Source organism: Pelodiscus sinensis, chromosome 5 (genome assembly GCF_052426305.1).
Source record: "Pelodiscus sinensis isolate ZL-2025 chromosome 5, ASM5242630v1, whole genome shotgun sequence".
Classification (NCBI taxonomy): Eukaryota; Metazoa; Chordata; order Testudines; family Trionychidae; genus Pelodiscus; species Pelodiscus sinensis.
This window is the reverse complement of record NC_143056.1, coordinates 46,208,637-46,224,649: the sequence shown is the minus strand read 5'-3', so window position 1 is coordinate 46,224,649 and position 16,013 is coordinate 46,208,637. Positions and strand designations below refer to the sequence as shown.

The 16,013-nt window shown below is 47.2% G+C and overlaps 2 protein-coding genes across 3 annotated transcripts in view; both read left to right on the top strand.

Annotated features, from left to right (window-relative positions):
- Window positions 1-2,901: 2,901 nt before the first annotated feature.
- The window catches only part of TTC6 (tetratricopeptide repeat domain 6), a 166,833-nt gene continuing 153,721 nt past the window's right edge, over window positions 2,902-16,013 (top strand). For both annotated transcript variants that reach the window (XM_075926901.2, XM_075926899.2), the window contains exons 1-3: window positions 2,902-3,481; window positions 4,131-5,311; window positions 12,285-12,368. In XM_075926901.2, coding sequence (XP_075783016.2) covers window positions 4,151-5,311; window positions 12,285-12,368 — 1,245 coding nt within the window. In that variant the 5' untranslated portion in view covers window positions 2,902-3,481; window positions 4,131-4,150. The remainder of the gene's footprint in view (window positions 3,482-4,130; window positions 5,312-12,284; window positions 12,369-16,013) is intronic.
- Window positions 12,385-15,611, top strand: LOC142829109 (uncharacterized). The gene is made up of 2 exons (XM_075926908.2): window positions 12,385-14,541; window positions 14,737-15,611. The coding sequence occupies exons 1-2, from the start codon at window positions 13,943-13,945 to the stop codon at window positions 15,200-15,202; spliced, it is 1,065 nt and encodes a 354-aa protein (XP_075783023.1). The 5' UTR covers window positions 12,385-13,942; the 3' UTR covers window positions 15,203-15,611.

Genomic DNA, 16,013 nt, shown 5'->3' with positions numbered 1-16,013 from the left:
TTAGTTCGAATTAACTTTGTAGTGTAGACATACCCCATAACTCCCATGCAGTTGGGGAACCCCAGTGCAGTGAAGCCAGCCATGATTGCATGCACATCCTTCAGGCGGATGACCCTCTTGAGCAGGATGTCATTGATGGCTCTGACAACCTGCAGAAGGGCACACAGAAACACAGGGAACACACAGAATGAGGCAGGGTGGGTGCCTAGCCCTTGGGGTGTGCCTGCCCCCCTTTGATGCCCTTTCCCCATAAACATGCAAGGGCCCTCTTGCCCCGGAGGCCCCCCCTTTCCCGCTACCAGCAGGCCTATGTGAGGGAGGGACGGCACCAGACCCTGGGTGACAGGGCTTCCCCTCCCCCCCGTCTCCCTCCAGCCTGGAATCTTACCTTCCCCCGGGCAGGGACTGCAGCCCCTCTCTCCCCTGAGGTCCTTACCTGCATCAAGATGGCACCCACTGTGGACCTGCCCACCCTGAACTGGTGTGCCACTGAGCAGTAGCTGTCTGGGGTGGCCAGCTTCCACAGGGCGATGGCGACCCTCTTGTTGACGAGGGTGGCGGGCTGCAGCTGTGTGTCGTGTCTGAGGAGCGCAGGGGTGAGCCAGCTAAACAGCTCCAGGAACGTCTGCTTCTGCATCCGAAAGTTCTAGAGCCACTGCTGATCATCCCATTGCTCCCGGACCAGCTGGTCCCACCAGTCAGAACTGGTGTTGAGTCTTCAGTAGTGCCTCTCCACGGTCGGGTAGGAATGCCACAGCAAAGACGCTGCATCCAGGGAGAGGGAGTCTAGATTGAGCTCTGCGTCAAGTTCGTGCAGGAGTAGCGAGGCAGCATTCAGCAGCAGCTGTACGCACTCCAAAATGGCTGTGTGGAGCCCTGGCTCCATGGCACAGCAAGTAGAAGGCAATAGTCCCCAAAGGCACTAAGGCACAAGCTGTGGTGTCCAAAGAGGCTCAGGGCAACCACAACAGGCACTGCTACAGCTTTCAGTCTCAACCCGAGGTCCCAAAGTATGCAGCAGCAGAGAAATGGCTGTCCAGGGAGATCCCTTTTAGCATGTCTCAGAGAGGCTCCAGCCCCCGCCCCTGGAAGGTACTGGTGTCTTTTGTCCTGTCCGAAGTGGTTCCGGGGGGAGGTCATTGTGCATAAGCGTTCTGCCAGTGTGGACACTGTCTTGTGCATAAGCGCTTTGCTTTTGCCATGCTCTTTGAGCAGTGTGGATGCACTCTTGCGCAAGAACTTTTGCACAAGAATTCTTGGGCAAAATAGTTCTCATGCAAGAAGCCTGCAGTGTAGATGTAGGGTGCTCCTATACAGCTCCTTCGTGAGAAATATTGGTCTTCATTTTGAAAGATACACAAACCTTGATGGGGAAGACCATTTACTTCAGTGGTGGATCAGTCTCTGAGATACTTATCCAAACTGAACCTGGGTATCTAAAATATTTTGCAATTTCATAGGGGGTGATTAGTTTAATGAAGGGGTCCCCGTCCTCCTAAATCAGAAAACTCCAAAGGGATTAGTGTTAACATGGAATTCTGAGACCTTAGCTATATCAGGTATAGGGGGTACCACTATGGATAGGAAGCTGAAACACAAAGCAGGTTCTATTCACAACTTCTTTTCTCTACTTTTGATTCTGTGAGCACTGTGAAGCAGATGCAGTTCTGGGAGCCCTGGCTGGATTCTCTGCTGTCCCGAGTCCTTGGCAGTCTTTTTAGTTAAATTCCAGTGATCCAAATTTTATAGCTGCTGATGAATGTCAGAAAGAGACAAATTTGACCTTCTGTTTCAGGCTGAGTTTGCAGGACTAGCAGTTAGAAAGGTGGGATTTAGACTTTCTCTGGAAGTCTCCGAGGGCATGTCTACACTATCTCCCCTTATTTTGAAATAACAATGTGAGTGTCCACACAGCAAACCAAATTATTTTGAAATAACGGTCTTGTTATTTAAAATAGTAACCTCTACTTCTGATGGAGTATGTCTACACAGTAATGTGTACCTCAAAATAAGCTACACAATTTGAGCTACGCAAATTGCATAGCTTTTTTCAAAATTGCTATTCCAGTGTTTTCCTTTATCTTCATGCAATGAGATTTATAGGAAGCCAAAATAAGAAGCCTGTTATTCTGAATGTATTTTGAGATAATGGGTTTCTTGCATAGACAGTGTAGAACGCTATTTTGGGATAATGGAAATAGCCCTGCTGTGTAGACTACCCATAAGGAATAACACCTATTTCAAAATTGTTATTTTGGGAGTTATCTTGAAATAATCTAGTAGTGTAGATATAGCTCCAGAGGTAATAATAATGGCTATATTTAGACAGTTGAGCTATTTCGGGATACCAGAAGCACCCCAAAATGACAATTCTGTATCTTTAAAGGTGCCTGTCATTTCCAAATATATTCTGAAATAATGAGTGTGCTATTTCAGTGTCCCCGTAACCATGAGGCTTAAGGGACTTGTTGGAATAGTGCTTTATTTCAAAATTTGGCAGTGTGTAGACAGTACCGAATTTTGAAATAAGCAATTTTGAAATGATCGTGAAATAAGCTATGCAATTTGTGTAGTGCAAGTTGTGTAGCTTATTTTGTAATAAATTACTATTCCGAAACGTTGCTTACTCCTGGTGGAATGAGGTTTTCAGGGACGCCTGAATATTATTTCCAAATAACAGGCACCACAGTGCAGACCTAGCCTCAGAGTAGAAATGTCATGGAGCCAGGGCACACCTCCATCCACTAGGCAACAGAGTTTCTTTGTACAGAGAAGCAAGGAGGCTGACGGAAAACGCAGGCTTTTGGAGGGCGCCTTGCTTTCGTGGCTGGCAGATATCCGCCCTGGGCGCTGCACCCTCAGCTAGCCGGTATCCTCAGGGGACGGTTCCCACAGCTGCAGCGCAGCCACAAGTCTTCCCGCTCTGGGAAGAGACACGCTCCGTACAGCCCGGCGTCCAGACCGCTCCGCCTGCCTCGAAAGCCAAGTGTCCCCCAGATTTGCAAAGCGGGGGCCCGAGCAGGTTTAGTTGCACCGACTGCGGGAGCTGGCCCATTCCGCCGTGAGTCGGACCGAAGCCTCCTCCTCGTATGAGACCAGCCTGGCTACCGCCGGGGAAATGCAGCCGGCTGATGGGAGAAGTTAACGCGGCTCGGACTGGAGCAACCTCCTCTCTGCCTGTCATTGTCTCAGAAGAGCGCGCGGCGCTAGACCCTCCCCTGCTGTAGGGGGCGCTGTCGGGAAGCGGGAGCCCAGCCGGCCCCTCTTCTCCGGCCGGGTCTCATGCTCCGAGCCAAGCTGGCCCGTTGCTAGGTACCCGAGCGCGTCCTCTCTTCCCCTCCCCGCCGCTCCCGGCCCGGTGTCCGGGCAGAGCCGCCGCCCCACGGGAAGGGCTGTGGCCGCGCCTCTCCCTGCCTGCGTCCCGGGCCACGGGCTGTGCCCAGCGGGGTCCCTTGAGCCGGGACTGACTCCACGGGGGCAGGTGAGAGAGCTCGGTCCAGCGCCCCACTGACCCGTCAGCGTCCCAATCAGGGGCTGACCTGTAGCTGGAGGAGGGGGTTTCTTTTAGACGGTGTCGGTCATGGGGAGGGACAGGGCGGCTGGGTGGGTGCTTAGGTGGGGTCCCGTTTGCGGGTTGGTACATTTCATGTTGGGGAGGTCAGATTGGATCTTTTTGGCGGTTGCCGGTCGGTGAGTATCTTTTCCAGATACTCTTTTAAAGGGAAGATTAGTTGGGGCGGAGGGACATCTTTTTTTTTTTATGCGGAACTTCTGGAGGGAGTCATTTGTTATGCAGGAGGAGGCTCCACCTGCTGTCCTTTTGCATTGAGGACTCTTATTTTGAGACTTCCTCTACAGTGACCCCCAAAAGAAAAGAAAAGAAATCCCCCAACCTTCTAGCAGCTGCTAGCAGAGATAGCAAAGGTTCAAGTTGCTGTACATAAAATGCTAGTGGCTGTTGGACTTTCTTAACTGCACATATTGTGAGTAGTCCTATGGAAATCAATAAAACTACTTACAGTGCACAAAATTAAGGATGTGCACAAGCCTGCAGGATTGAGGTCTATAGCAGGATTGGTGTATGTAACATACACACACACACACACACATATTTCTGTCTTACTTTATAGACCGTATACATTAAGAAGAAATGGCTAGAAAACATGAGCACTTTGGACTAAGTTATTTAGAAGAACTAAGAATGATTAAAGAGCGTGAGATTATATGCAAGGAATCTCGGCGAGATTTTCTTAAATTCAAACAAGCGGTAGCTATTGCCCATACAAACGTGAGCAGTCAACCTTTACTGGAAGATTTAACACCAGATCAGTCACATCAGTTAGAGCAGTATCATCTTCAGAGGTCAGAGAGTCCACATAAGCCTGTTATTAATATAAATAAAACTGTACCTACAGAATTCATTGGCAGTTCTGAAATAGCCAGAAAAGTTAGGATCTCTCCTGAAGTAAGAGACATGAAAAAACCAATTAATGATCTCAGAATGATGATGCAAACAAATACATCTGTAAAAGAGGACAGTACCTACACAAATCAGAAAAGTTACTCTGAAAAAATAACTGTGGAAAATAGTAGTTGTAGTCAAGAAAGTACAAATGTAAAGATGCCAGTAATAGCATCTTTAGCAGGTACCACTAAAAAAATCACTATGTTAAAACAACCAGCACCACCTCGGAAGCCTAAATATCGCAAACTTACTTTTCATCCACGACTAGTAATTTATAACCCCCCCATTCTGTTACAGAAAGTCAAAGATACTAGAAAAATGCAGGGTAGAGCCCATTCTATAAAGGCAAATGTTAAGAATGTAGAAACAAATAAAACAAAAGAAACTAGCAATGACAGTAAAGAAAGTGATGAATCTAGTTCTACAGATTCAGATTCAAGTGAAAAGGCTTCTGAAAAGGAAAAGGTAATTAAGAAAAAAGATAAGAAAGTATACAGAGAACTTTCAAAAGCAAGTCAACAAGATTCAGTTATTGAACCGGAAAAAGCACAGAGTAAAAGAAGCAGAGTCTCCCGCAGTCATCCAAGTGTGAGGTCTACTTCAGAACAGTTGGAGGAGGCTAGAGACATAACTACACCAGACACTTCAAAAATATATGAGGAGAACTTCCAGCAGAGCAAACCAGAAGAACTTACTTCCACACCAAAGTTGCCTGTGAGAGTGGCTGCAAGGTCTATTGATGAAATAATTGCTTCGCTGCAGTCTACTTTTCAGTCTCCCTCAGACCAGATGATCAAAGAACTCCTGGAGAGTGTTCTTGGCCAGAACTACAGCATAAAAATGGAAGTAGGTAAACCAGAACAAGAACAATATTTTCTTTTGGGTAAATATTACTTTTAGAAAAGTTGTATATTTGTTTTTCAGATCCTACTATGTGTTATAACACAGAGGCCAGACAAGCTGAATGGGTAAAAACATTGATGTGTCATAGAACTTCCTTCATTTTTTCTTACTGTCAATTTGCAGTGTCCTTTAAAAGTAAAATCAAGTCAAGATTAAAACTTGTTAAAATATAACTTCATTTAAGGGTCTCTTTTTGGACTCTGTCAACAGAGGGATGTAAATGAGACACTTCAAAATTGCAAATGACCGCGGTTTTACTTTCAAAATGGCGCTTTTTCGAAAGAGCACCATTACGCAATTATGCAAATGAAGTACAGGATATTTAAATCCCTGCTTCATTTGCAATTTTGAAGTGTCTCATTTACATTCCTCTGTTGAAAGAGGGATGTAGTCTAGACACAGCCTACTTATAATCTAAATGGTTTTTCTATTTCCCTTTTAAAGGGATATGTTTGATATTGACAGATTAACAGAAGTGTTAAATGTAATTAGAAGGTAACAGTGTTAAAAATGTCAGTTTTCAGTTATTGGTTAGCACTGTGAAATCACAATTAAACTGTTAATAAGTTACTGTTAGATTTATTAATTTGGTGTTAGAGATCCTCTCATCTACTGTGGTAATGTTTACAGTAAAAGACTAAAGCCAGGTCTACATTAGACCTGGAAGGTTGGCTTAAGGTATGCAATTCCACCTATGTAGAATATGTAACTGGAGTTATCTTACCTTAAGCCAAGCATGGCGGCATCCCCACAATGGGACTTTTGACTGTCCTTACTCCTCACAAGTGCGAGGAATACAGGTGCTGGCCACAGCTGCCCTTGGCATTTGATTTATGGGTCTATACTAGACCCATAAATCAAATGCCAGAATGTCGATCTCCAGTGTGGTGAGTGAAGATGTTCCCTAAGGCATTAAGCATTAAAAAAAATGCTATTGAAGACTGTTAATTAGACAGAGAACCTTTTACTTAGCCATTATGGATTCAGTTCCTAATCAGCACAGGAAATATTATCAGATGTCTCTTGGGATTGTGTGAAAATAAGTTGATGAAAGGATCTGATTCCATTTCCAAATGATCAGGTGTTCACATAGAATCATAGAAATGATGGGTTAGAAGGAACCTCCAAAGGTCATCTAGTTCAGCTCCCTCACCAAAATCATTGTTGGAACTGGCACCCAAGTGATATTTATGTGATTTTAATGTTTTCTATTTACATTCTGTATGTTCTGTTTTGATGTTTTTCAAACAACAGGTCATGACCCAGTACTGGGTCATTCAATGTTAGATAGTGGGTCTCATTTCTGCAGAGTGACCAGTGGGGGTAGCTCAGGCTAACTTCCTGTCCTGGAACTACATACTGCGCTGCACCCCAGAAGTGGCTGGCAGTAGGCCTGGCTCCTAGGTGCATGAGGAGAGAGAGTGCACAGGCATCTATGCATTGTCCCTGGCCCAAGCACTAGCTCTCCACTCCTATTAGCTGGGAATCTGCTGCTGCCTACTTTTGGAGAGCAGCATGATTTGAGGTGCCTGGAGAGGCAGGATGCCTGCCTTAGCATCCCCGCTGCATCGCTGACTGGGAGCTGCTCAAGGTAAGCCCCTCCTGCCCAGCCTTGATCCCCCCAAAGTCAGAGCCCCTGCTATACCTAAAGCTTTCATCCTCAGCCCCATTTCAGAGCCCACACTCTAGTCAAATTATATTGGGTTGCAGGCATCAACAATTTTCTTCAAGTTTGAAAACCATTGTTCTGGTTGAGATTTAAATTATGGTTCAGACATAACAATCGTATATTTCTTGGATAGATCTACTTATGGCACACCATTAATTGAGAAGGAATCCTTGTGGAAGGTATAAATACTAAAACAGCAATATCTGCAAACGTAAGCAGAAGTGCTAAAATAGATTGAGCATGCATTTTTCACCAGTTAACCTCTGATCATATATTGCTAGCTGGCACAGTGAGAACAGTTTCATATAGATAGAGATTATGTGCAGATATTTTAAACGTTCTCTTTTTCACTGTTTTCTTGAGGCCTAATCCAACACCTGTTGAAGATTAAGGCAGTCTTTTAATTGATTTGAATAGGATTTGGACCAGGCCCCTAAGCAGGAAGGTCAGACTGTAAGCAGGAAGGTCAGTGCAATATGACAAATAGTGTATCTTAAACCAATAGAATGAGGTAATAGGTCCTGATGTATAAGAACAGGAAAAAGAGATTCAACATCACTTTCCCAAGCTGGAATATACAATTTTCCTCTTTTGCCACATCTGCACATTTTTTATTCCATTGCTTTAAAATACACTTTTTGATCGTTAGTAGGAAGAACAACAACCTTTTAGCATTCTTTTACAGGCAGTCCCCGACTTACGCGGATCCGACTTATGTCGGATCCGCAGTTACGAACGCGGCTTTTCTCGCCCCGGAGGACACGGACTGCGGGACCTCGTGGTCCCGCCGCCCGTGTACTCCGGGGCAAGAAAAGCTGCTCCGCGTCTCCCTGGTCTGCAGACCAGGAAGACACGGAGCAAAGCCGCGGAGGGGCTCGGGCAGCCGGGCAGCCCCGGCGCGCCTGGGCTGTCCTGCCGCCGGCTTCCCCCGCGGTTTTGCAAAGCCGCGGAGGGGCTGGGTCTCCGGGGCAGCCCAGGCGCGCCTGGGCTGTCCCGCTGCAGGCGTGCTCCAAGGCTTTGCTCCCCGTCTCCCTGCAGACCAGGGAGACGGGGAGCAAAGCCACGGAGCACACCCGCAGGGGGAGAGCTCAAGCGCGCCCGGGCTGTCCCGCTGCGGGCATGCTCCAAGGCTTTGCTCCCCATCTCCCTGGTCTGACCAGGAGACCAGGGAGATGGGGAGCAAAGCCTCAGAGCACGCCAGCAGTGGGACAGCGCAGCGCCTGGACTGCGGGCATGCTCTGCGGCTTTGCTCCGTGTCTCCCAGGTGAGCAGACCAGGGAGACAGAGGAAAGCCATGGAGGACTTGGGCGTCCCCACCCCGTCTCCTTGGTCTGCTGGGGGGGGGGGTGCAGCTAGTGCCCCCCCCCCCCCCAGCAGACCAGGCTTTTCTTGCCTACCCCTGGGGTAGAGCAGCTGGGGGCTGGCGGGTTGGTCCCGCAGCGCTGCTCCGGACCAACCCGGCTGCACCCCAGTTGCTCTGCCCCAGGAGTCCTGATTCAGCCGCTGCTGGTCAGTTTCAGCAGCGGCTGAATCCGGACGCCTGAGGCAGAGCAGCTGGGGTGCTGCTGGGTTGCTCCAGTAGCGCCGAGGAGCTGCGCTACTGGAGTAACCCAGCAGCACCCCAGCTGCTCTGCCCCAGGCGTCCCCAAGTCAGCCGCTGCTGAAACTGACCAGTGGCTGACTACAGGAAGCCCGAGGCAGAGTTGCTCTGCCCCAGGCTTCCTGGAATCAGCCGCTGATCAGTTTCAGCAGCAGCTGACTTGGGGACGCCTGGGTTTCTTAAGTTGAATCTGTATGTAAGTCAGAACTGGCGTCCAGATTCAGCCGCGGTTGAAACTGATCAGTTTCAGCAGCGGCTGACGCCAGTTCCGACTTACATACAGATTCAACTTAAGAACAAACGTACAGTCCCTATCTTGTACGTAACCCGGGGACTGCCTGTAATATAAACCTGTACTTTTAAGCATAACTACTGTGCAAAATAGAAGTGTTAGTGGGATCTTTATGTTGTATATTCCATTTTATGACTCTTGCAGAATGCAAATATGTTTGGGTCAGTTCTTCAGCATGTGTAAATCAATGGCAGTATCTTGAATTAGCACAGCTGAAGTGCTGGTCTTTGGGTTTTCAGGGCATGACTATATAGCAGATATAAATGGAATATAATTTAAATATAAATATAGATTCTTCCTTACATTTATTTTAGCATTTTCTACCTTATTGAAGAAGCATGACTTTAAAAAGAAAAAATAGAACTGTGACATTAAATAGAGCCACTTATTTTGGTTAAAATGAATTATCTGCATAGCTAAGTTTGCTGCCTCTGAAGCAAGGAACAACTATCTAATGCCTTGAAAAGCATAGTTTTCTTTGTTTGTTGTGTCAAGTTATTGGTGAATTGTAAAGGTTGTTGTAATAAGCGTATGTTAGGTTCCCTTTCAGAACATTGTATAGCTTTGCTATTCAGGTTAAATTTGTTGGATAGGCACTGACCCAGTTCTCTTTTTCTTGGCCTCTCAACAGTTTTTTTCTCAACATCATTGGTAAGTCACAACGTTGAAAATATATTGTCCTTGAAGCTTATTTATTAATGTACTCTCAATGAAATATTACTCAGTAGATTAAGATTAAATTGACTGGTACATGCAAAAAGCTGTTTGTTTGTGCATTTTAAAATCTTCACTATGCTAGAATGAAAATGTACCCAATAAGAAAAAAACTGAAGTAAAGAATAGTAAAGAATAAAATTAAAACAATAGTAAAGAATAAAATTGTGAAGAATGTAGAAGAACATAATTTGTTGGACAAAAGTCAACATGGTTTCTGTAAAGGGAAATCCTGTCTTACTAATCTATTAGAGTTCTTTGAAGGGGTTAACAAGCATGTGGATAAGGGGGATCCAGTAGGTATAGTATACTTGGATTTTCAGAAAGCCTTTGACAAGGTCCCTCACCAAAGGCTCTTGTGTAAATTACATGGCCATGGGATAAGAGGGAAGGTCCTTTCTTGGATTGCGAACTGGTTAAAAGACAGGAAACAAAGGGTAGGAATAAATGGTAAATTTTCAGATTGGAGAGGGGTAACTAGTGGTGTACCCCAAGAGTCAGTCCTAGGACCAATCCTTTTCAACTTATTCATGAATGATCTGGAGAAAGGGGTAAGCAGTGAGGTAGTAAAGTTTGTGGATGATACCAAAATGTTTAGGATAGTCAAGACAGAAGCAGACTGTGAAGGACTCCAAGAAGATCTCACCAAACTCAGTAATTGGGCAGCAAAATGGCAAATGAAATTTAATGTGGATAAGTGTAAAGTAATGCATATTGGGAAACATAACCCCAACTATATGTACAGTATGATGGGGGCTAATTTGGCTATGACAAATCAGGAAAGGGATCTTGGAGTTATCGTGGACAGTTCTCTGAAAACTTCCATGCAGTGTGCAGCGGCGGTCAAAAAGGCAAATCGGTTGCTAGGAATTATTAGGAAAGGGATAGAAAATAAGACACAGAATATCTTACTGCCCCTGTATAAAACTATGGTACGCCCACATCTTGAAAACTGTGTACAGATGTGGTCTCCTCACCTCAAAAAAGATATTTGGGCCTTGGAAAGGGTTCAGAAAAGGGCAACTAAAATGATTAGGGGTTTGGAGTGGGTCCCATATGAGGAGAGGTTAAAGCGACTGGGACTTTTCAGTTTAGAAAAGAGGAGACTGAGGGGGGGATATGATAGAGGTATATAAAATCATGAGTGGTGTGGAGAGGGCCGATAAAGAAAAGTTATTTATTATTCCCTAAATAAAAGACCTAGAGGACACCAAATGAAATTAATGGGTAGCAGGTTTAAAACGAATAAAAGAAAGTTCTTCTTCACACAGCGTGTAGTCAACCTGTGGAACTCCTTGCCAGAGGAGGCTGTGAAGGCTAGGACTATAATAGAGTTTAAAGAGAAGCTAGATAATTTCATGGAGGTTAGGTCCATAAAAGGCTATTAGCCAGGGGATAAAATGGTGTCCTTGGCCTCTTTTTCAGAGGCTGGAGAGAGATGGCAGGAGACAAATCGCTTGATCATTGTCTTCGGTCCACCCTCTCTGGGGCACCTGGTGCTGGCCAGTGTCGGTAGACAGGATACTGGGCTAGAAGGACCTTTGGTCTGACCCAGTACGGCCGTTCTTATGTTCTTATGTCTTGAAAAATTTACATTTAACTTGAAAGTAAGTAGTCTCAATCCCAGTAGTTTTGTTGCTGAAGGGTTCTTTTTTCTTTTCTTCTAATTTTGTTCTTGTTCTGTTGAAGGCTTTAATTACATCTTGAGGCCATGAACTGTATGAAGTGTATAAATGGTTGTAATTTCTTTGTGTTTTTAAAGCATTTTCAAGAAACATTGTGAAATAAAATATAGCTCCGGCTATAAAACTCACACTAGCTAATGCTGTCTTGACCCCAAAAGTCCCTGTCTATCACAAGGTAAATGCGTACTTGCGGAGTTGTTTGAACATACTCAGCAGAGGCATAGGAAGCCATCATGTGGAATAAAGAAATGCACACCTTACTTGATATGGTGAGTTGGTGTACCAGAAACAAAATGGTACACATTGAGCACAGATATGGCATAGCTCCACATCCCAACTTCACTAGAGGAGGATTTGTTCTGCAAAGAGAGGAGCACCTTTCTAAACCCTGCAGTAACTCTTTCACTGACTCTACCTGCACAGGGGCAGATGACTGTTTTTGGGGCCCCAGGCAGCATAACTCCACGGGGCCCCTCCCTTTGCCACAGCGCATGCGCCGTGACGCCATGCGCATCCGCGGTGGCGCCACGGCGCATGCGCGGGGCTTTTTTAAGCGCGGGGCCCGGGGCGGCTGCCCCGTTTGCCCTGCCCTATGTCCACCTCTGTTCCTGCAGAATTTGATGTGTGAGGTGATTAATCAAAAATGTACTTAACATCCTGTTCTTTAGGGCTCTGTTCCTGTAAACACTTTTGAATGTGCTTAACTTTACTACCATAAGTAAGTACATTGAGGGACTACTCATGGTAGTAAAATTAAGCATGCACAAAAAGTGTTTGTAGGATAGAGGTGTAAGATCATTTGTCCATGAATATACTTATTGGTTTCAAATTAATTTGTGAATATTTGCAGTGAAAAACAAAACTCATGCTTATCAAAATATCACTTTGTTGGTGTTTTGTTCTGTAAGATAAAATATGTCATAAATGCATGCTTATTTTTTTTCTTGTATGAAAAGCTGACATCAGCTGAACTTAAGGAAAAGAAGACTGAATCTCAAGCTAATGAAGAAATAGTAACAAGCTTTCAGGAACCAAGCCTGGTAAAGTTCAATGTTATCTAGGAATGTTAAAACATAATAAGTTATTGTGCTTGTGTTTGCTTGCTATGTTGCTCAGATAGGCAGTTCATGTTTCAAACTGATAAAAATGAAGGGAAATTAACTAGTTTATTAAAAAATGTATAACACTCCATAAAAGTCAAATATTCCATTTTTTTTCTTGCTTTATTTTTCTTTGTGTCCCCCTGGATCTGTTTCTCCCACTGCTGGAGATATGCAAAATCCCACTGAAATCAATGTCAGATTCTTTTGAGAACCAGGACAGGATACTGCTCTGTTTGTACATACCTAGCACAACGAGGCTCTGTTCTTGGTTGATCCATAAGCACTACAAATAAGAAATATGGTTAATCAATTATGTAATTTAAGTGTTTGTATTGAGTGGCCCTTGAGTAAATAAAAGTTCTTGTGTGCATATTTTATTTTTCTGTAGCATACATTTAAGCTATATATAGTTACACATTTAAACATAGACACGTTCTTAATGTTGTTCACAGTTGTAAACTGAGAGCTGAGAGATGTACAATGTATTTGAGTAGTGTATGTCTTTGTTATATATCTGTGTTCAAGTTTTCAGGGCACACTTTGTAGAAATCATGAATCAGATCATGCCATCAGTTTTTGAGTGGAAATCCCCATTAGCATTAGTATTTAGTGCAATTCATTGTAGTTCCTTTTGGTTAGTATTCCATCTTTTTAAAGTCCATTTATTCATAGATGAATTGATTGTTTTAGTCTTAACTGATCAAATATTGCAGATGCTGTTTAAAATAAATATAGGCAATGAAGGTAAATTTCACAGCTCTAAACATTATGTTGAGAAATTTGTCTTGTGGAATACAAATATCTGTAGTACAATATCTCCTACAGTTCTGGAAATCTGAGTCCCTTACCGCTCTCTGTAGCTCATGGAGGCAGATCAGTGTTTTGTCACTGCCTGGTTTGGCCAAGCTCACTGAACTTTTGCTTGCCCCCAGATTCTTTGCTTCTGCAGCAGCAGACAGTAGCAGTTTCTTTTGCTTCTGTCTTTACTCTTTCTATTTTAACTTTTAACTTATAAGTTTTCTGAGCAGTGGGGAGAAGTGTTCTCCATATTCCTCCTCCTTCCAGTGTTGGTTAGCTCCTATAGTTTAACCGTTTTTGAGTTTCTGCTATAGTCTCTTCCCTGCCAGCTCCTCTGCTTCTTACAGGCATGGCAGAGCAGCTGAGAAAGCACTAGCTCACATTCAAGTGGTATTCTCTATGGGTATGTCTACACTACAAAGTTAATTCGAACTAACAGACGTTAGTTTGAATTAACTTTGATAGGCGCTACACATACAAACCGCTAGTTCGAACTTTATTCGAACTAGCGGAGCGCTTAATTTGACCTAGGTAAACCTCATTCTACAAGTACTAACGCCTAGTTCGAATTAAGTAGTTCGAATTAAGGGCTGTGTAGCCACTTAATGCGAACTAGTGGGAGGCTAGTCCTTCCCAGCTTGCCCTGGTGGCCACTCTGGCCAACACCAGGGAAACTCTTCTGCCCCCTCCTGGCCCGGAGCCCTTAAAGGGCCATGGTTTGGCTACAGTGTTTGTGCCAGTTGCAAGCCGGCCAGCACCCAGCCAGCAGACCCTGCACCTGGCACGCCGTGAGGCAGCCACCCGCTGCCACCCAGCCCTCTGCCTTTTCCCAGGACCAGGCTGGCGGCTCCCAGGAGCCTGCCCGGGGCTGCAAGAGGCAGGCGCCCGCCTGGTCAAGTGTGGAGATCGTGGACGTCATTGAGGTTTGGGGGGAGGCCTCCAACGTCCACGATCTCTACTCTAGCCACAGGAACGTTGCCATCTACAGCCGCATGGCTGACAGCCTGGCCACCAGAGGCCACATGCGGACCCGGGAGCAGGTCCGCTGCAAGATCAAGGACCTGCGGCAGGCCTACTCCCGGGCCTGCCCCCACTTGAGGCCCTGGACGGCATCCTGGAGGCTCACGCCGTCCATGACCCCGGGTGGTGATCGACCCCGGGGCAGAGGGCCCCGTCCCGGACACGGAGGAGGAGGAGCAGGAGGACGCCGAGAGCCAGGAGCCTTTAGGGAGCCTGCCCAGGACCCAGGACCTCTGAGGAACCCCACAGAGCACATCGCCTGTGTCGTCCGAGGCCGGGGAGGCCTCCACATGTGAGTACCATCATGCTCCCCTTATGTGTACGGGAGGGTGGAGGGAGAGGGAGCCCAGGGACCGTGCGCGTGGGCCTTGCCCACCATGGAGCAGCAGCTGGGTGTCATGCAGGGGCCCTGGACTTGCAGAGCGGGGCTAGGTTTCACCCACCTTGTCCCCAGGGAGAACTGACCGCTGCTCTTGTTTCACCACAGCCACAGTACCTGGGACTGCAGGGTGCACCACCCCGCCTGCAACAGCCACCCGCACCCAAGCCAGCAGGTGCACCAGGGACCAGGAGGAGTACCAGTGGCGGCGCCAGCGGTTCCTGGAGCACCAGCTCCGCACCCAGGACCACTGGGTCCGGGAGGGGCTGCGGCAGTGGAGTTTGGAGGTTCTGGAGGAGGAGGGCCGTGCCCTCGGAGGCCACCTCCAGACCCTGGTGGACAGGTTCCTGCCGCTTCCTGCACCGACCCCTGTGGCCGTCCCAGCTCTCGCTCCTCCTCCCACCCTTTTTCCCCCTCCCGCTTCCCTGCACTCCCCGTCCCTCCTGCCCCATCCTCCACACCCGCTCTCCCCCGACGCCCCCGCACCCACAGTGCTACGAGACGGGAGAGCCAGCAGGACCCCAAGCCTGAGCTTTCTCTTCCCTTCCTCCCCCTTCTAGCTCCCTCCTCCTAGGTTTCCCCTCCCCTCTCCCACCCTGACTCCTCCCTCCCCCCGCCCCAGTTATGTAAAATAAAAATGAGATTTTTGTTGGCAAAACAGGTGTCTTTATTTGACATTAGGAAGGGGGGTTAAGGAGGGGAAGAGGAGGAGGGTGGAAGAAGGCCCCAGTGGGGCATGCAGGGAGAGTTCAGTCCTCCTCCTCCACCTGGAAGCTCTCCCGCAGGTCTTCCCGGATCCAGATGGCCCCCCCGCTGGGCTTCCTGGATGGCGGCGGTACGGGGCTGAGCGTAGTGGCCAGCCATGCGCTCAGCCTCAGCCATCCAGGCTGGCAGGAAAGCCTCCCCCTTCCTCTCGCCTCTCGCACAAATTGTGCAGCACACAACATGCTGCCACCACGGGAGAGATATTGTGCTTGGCGAGGTCGAGGCGGGTGAGGAGGCACCTAAATCGTGCTTTCAATCGTCCGAAGGCCCCCTCCACCACGATGCGGGCCCTGGTGAGCCTGGCATTGAAGGCCTGGCGGGAGGGGTTGAGGTGCCCCATGTATGGCTTCATGAGCCAGGGCTGTAGGGGGTAGGCCGCATCCTCCACCAGGCACACGGGCATGTCCACGTCCCCGACCCTGATGTGGCAGTCAAGGAAGAAGGTCCCATCCTGCAGCCTCTGGCACACGGAGGAGTTCCAGTACACCCATGCGTCGTGTGCCTTGCCGGACCAGCCCACATTAATGTCCGTGAACTGTCCCCGGTGGTCACACATGGCCTGCAGGAGCACGGAGAAGTACCCCTTTCGGTTGATGTACTGGGAGGCCTGGTGCTCCGGG

Coding starts and splice junctions, on each gene's coding strand:
- LOC142829109 (XM_075926908.2), top strand. CDS start 13,943: ATGGTTTGGCTACAGTGTTTGTGCCAGTTGCAAGCCGGCCAGCACCCA. Junction 14,542..14,736: donor GGCCGGGGAGGCCTCCACAT/GTGAGTACCATC, acceptor GTTTCACCACAG/CCACAGTACCTGGGACTGCA.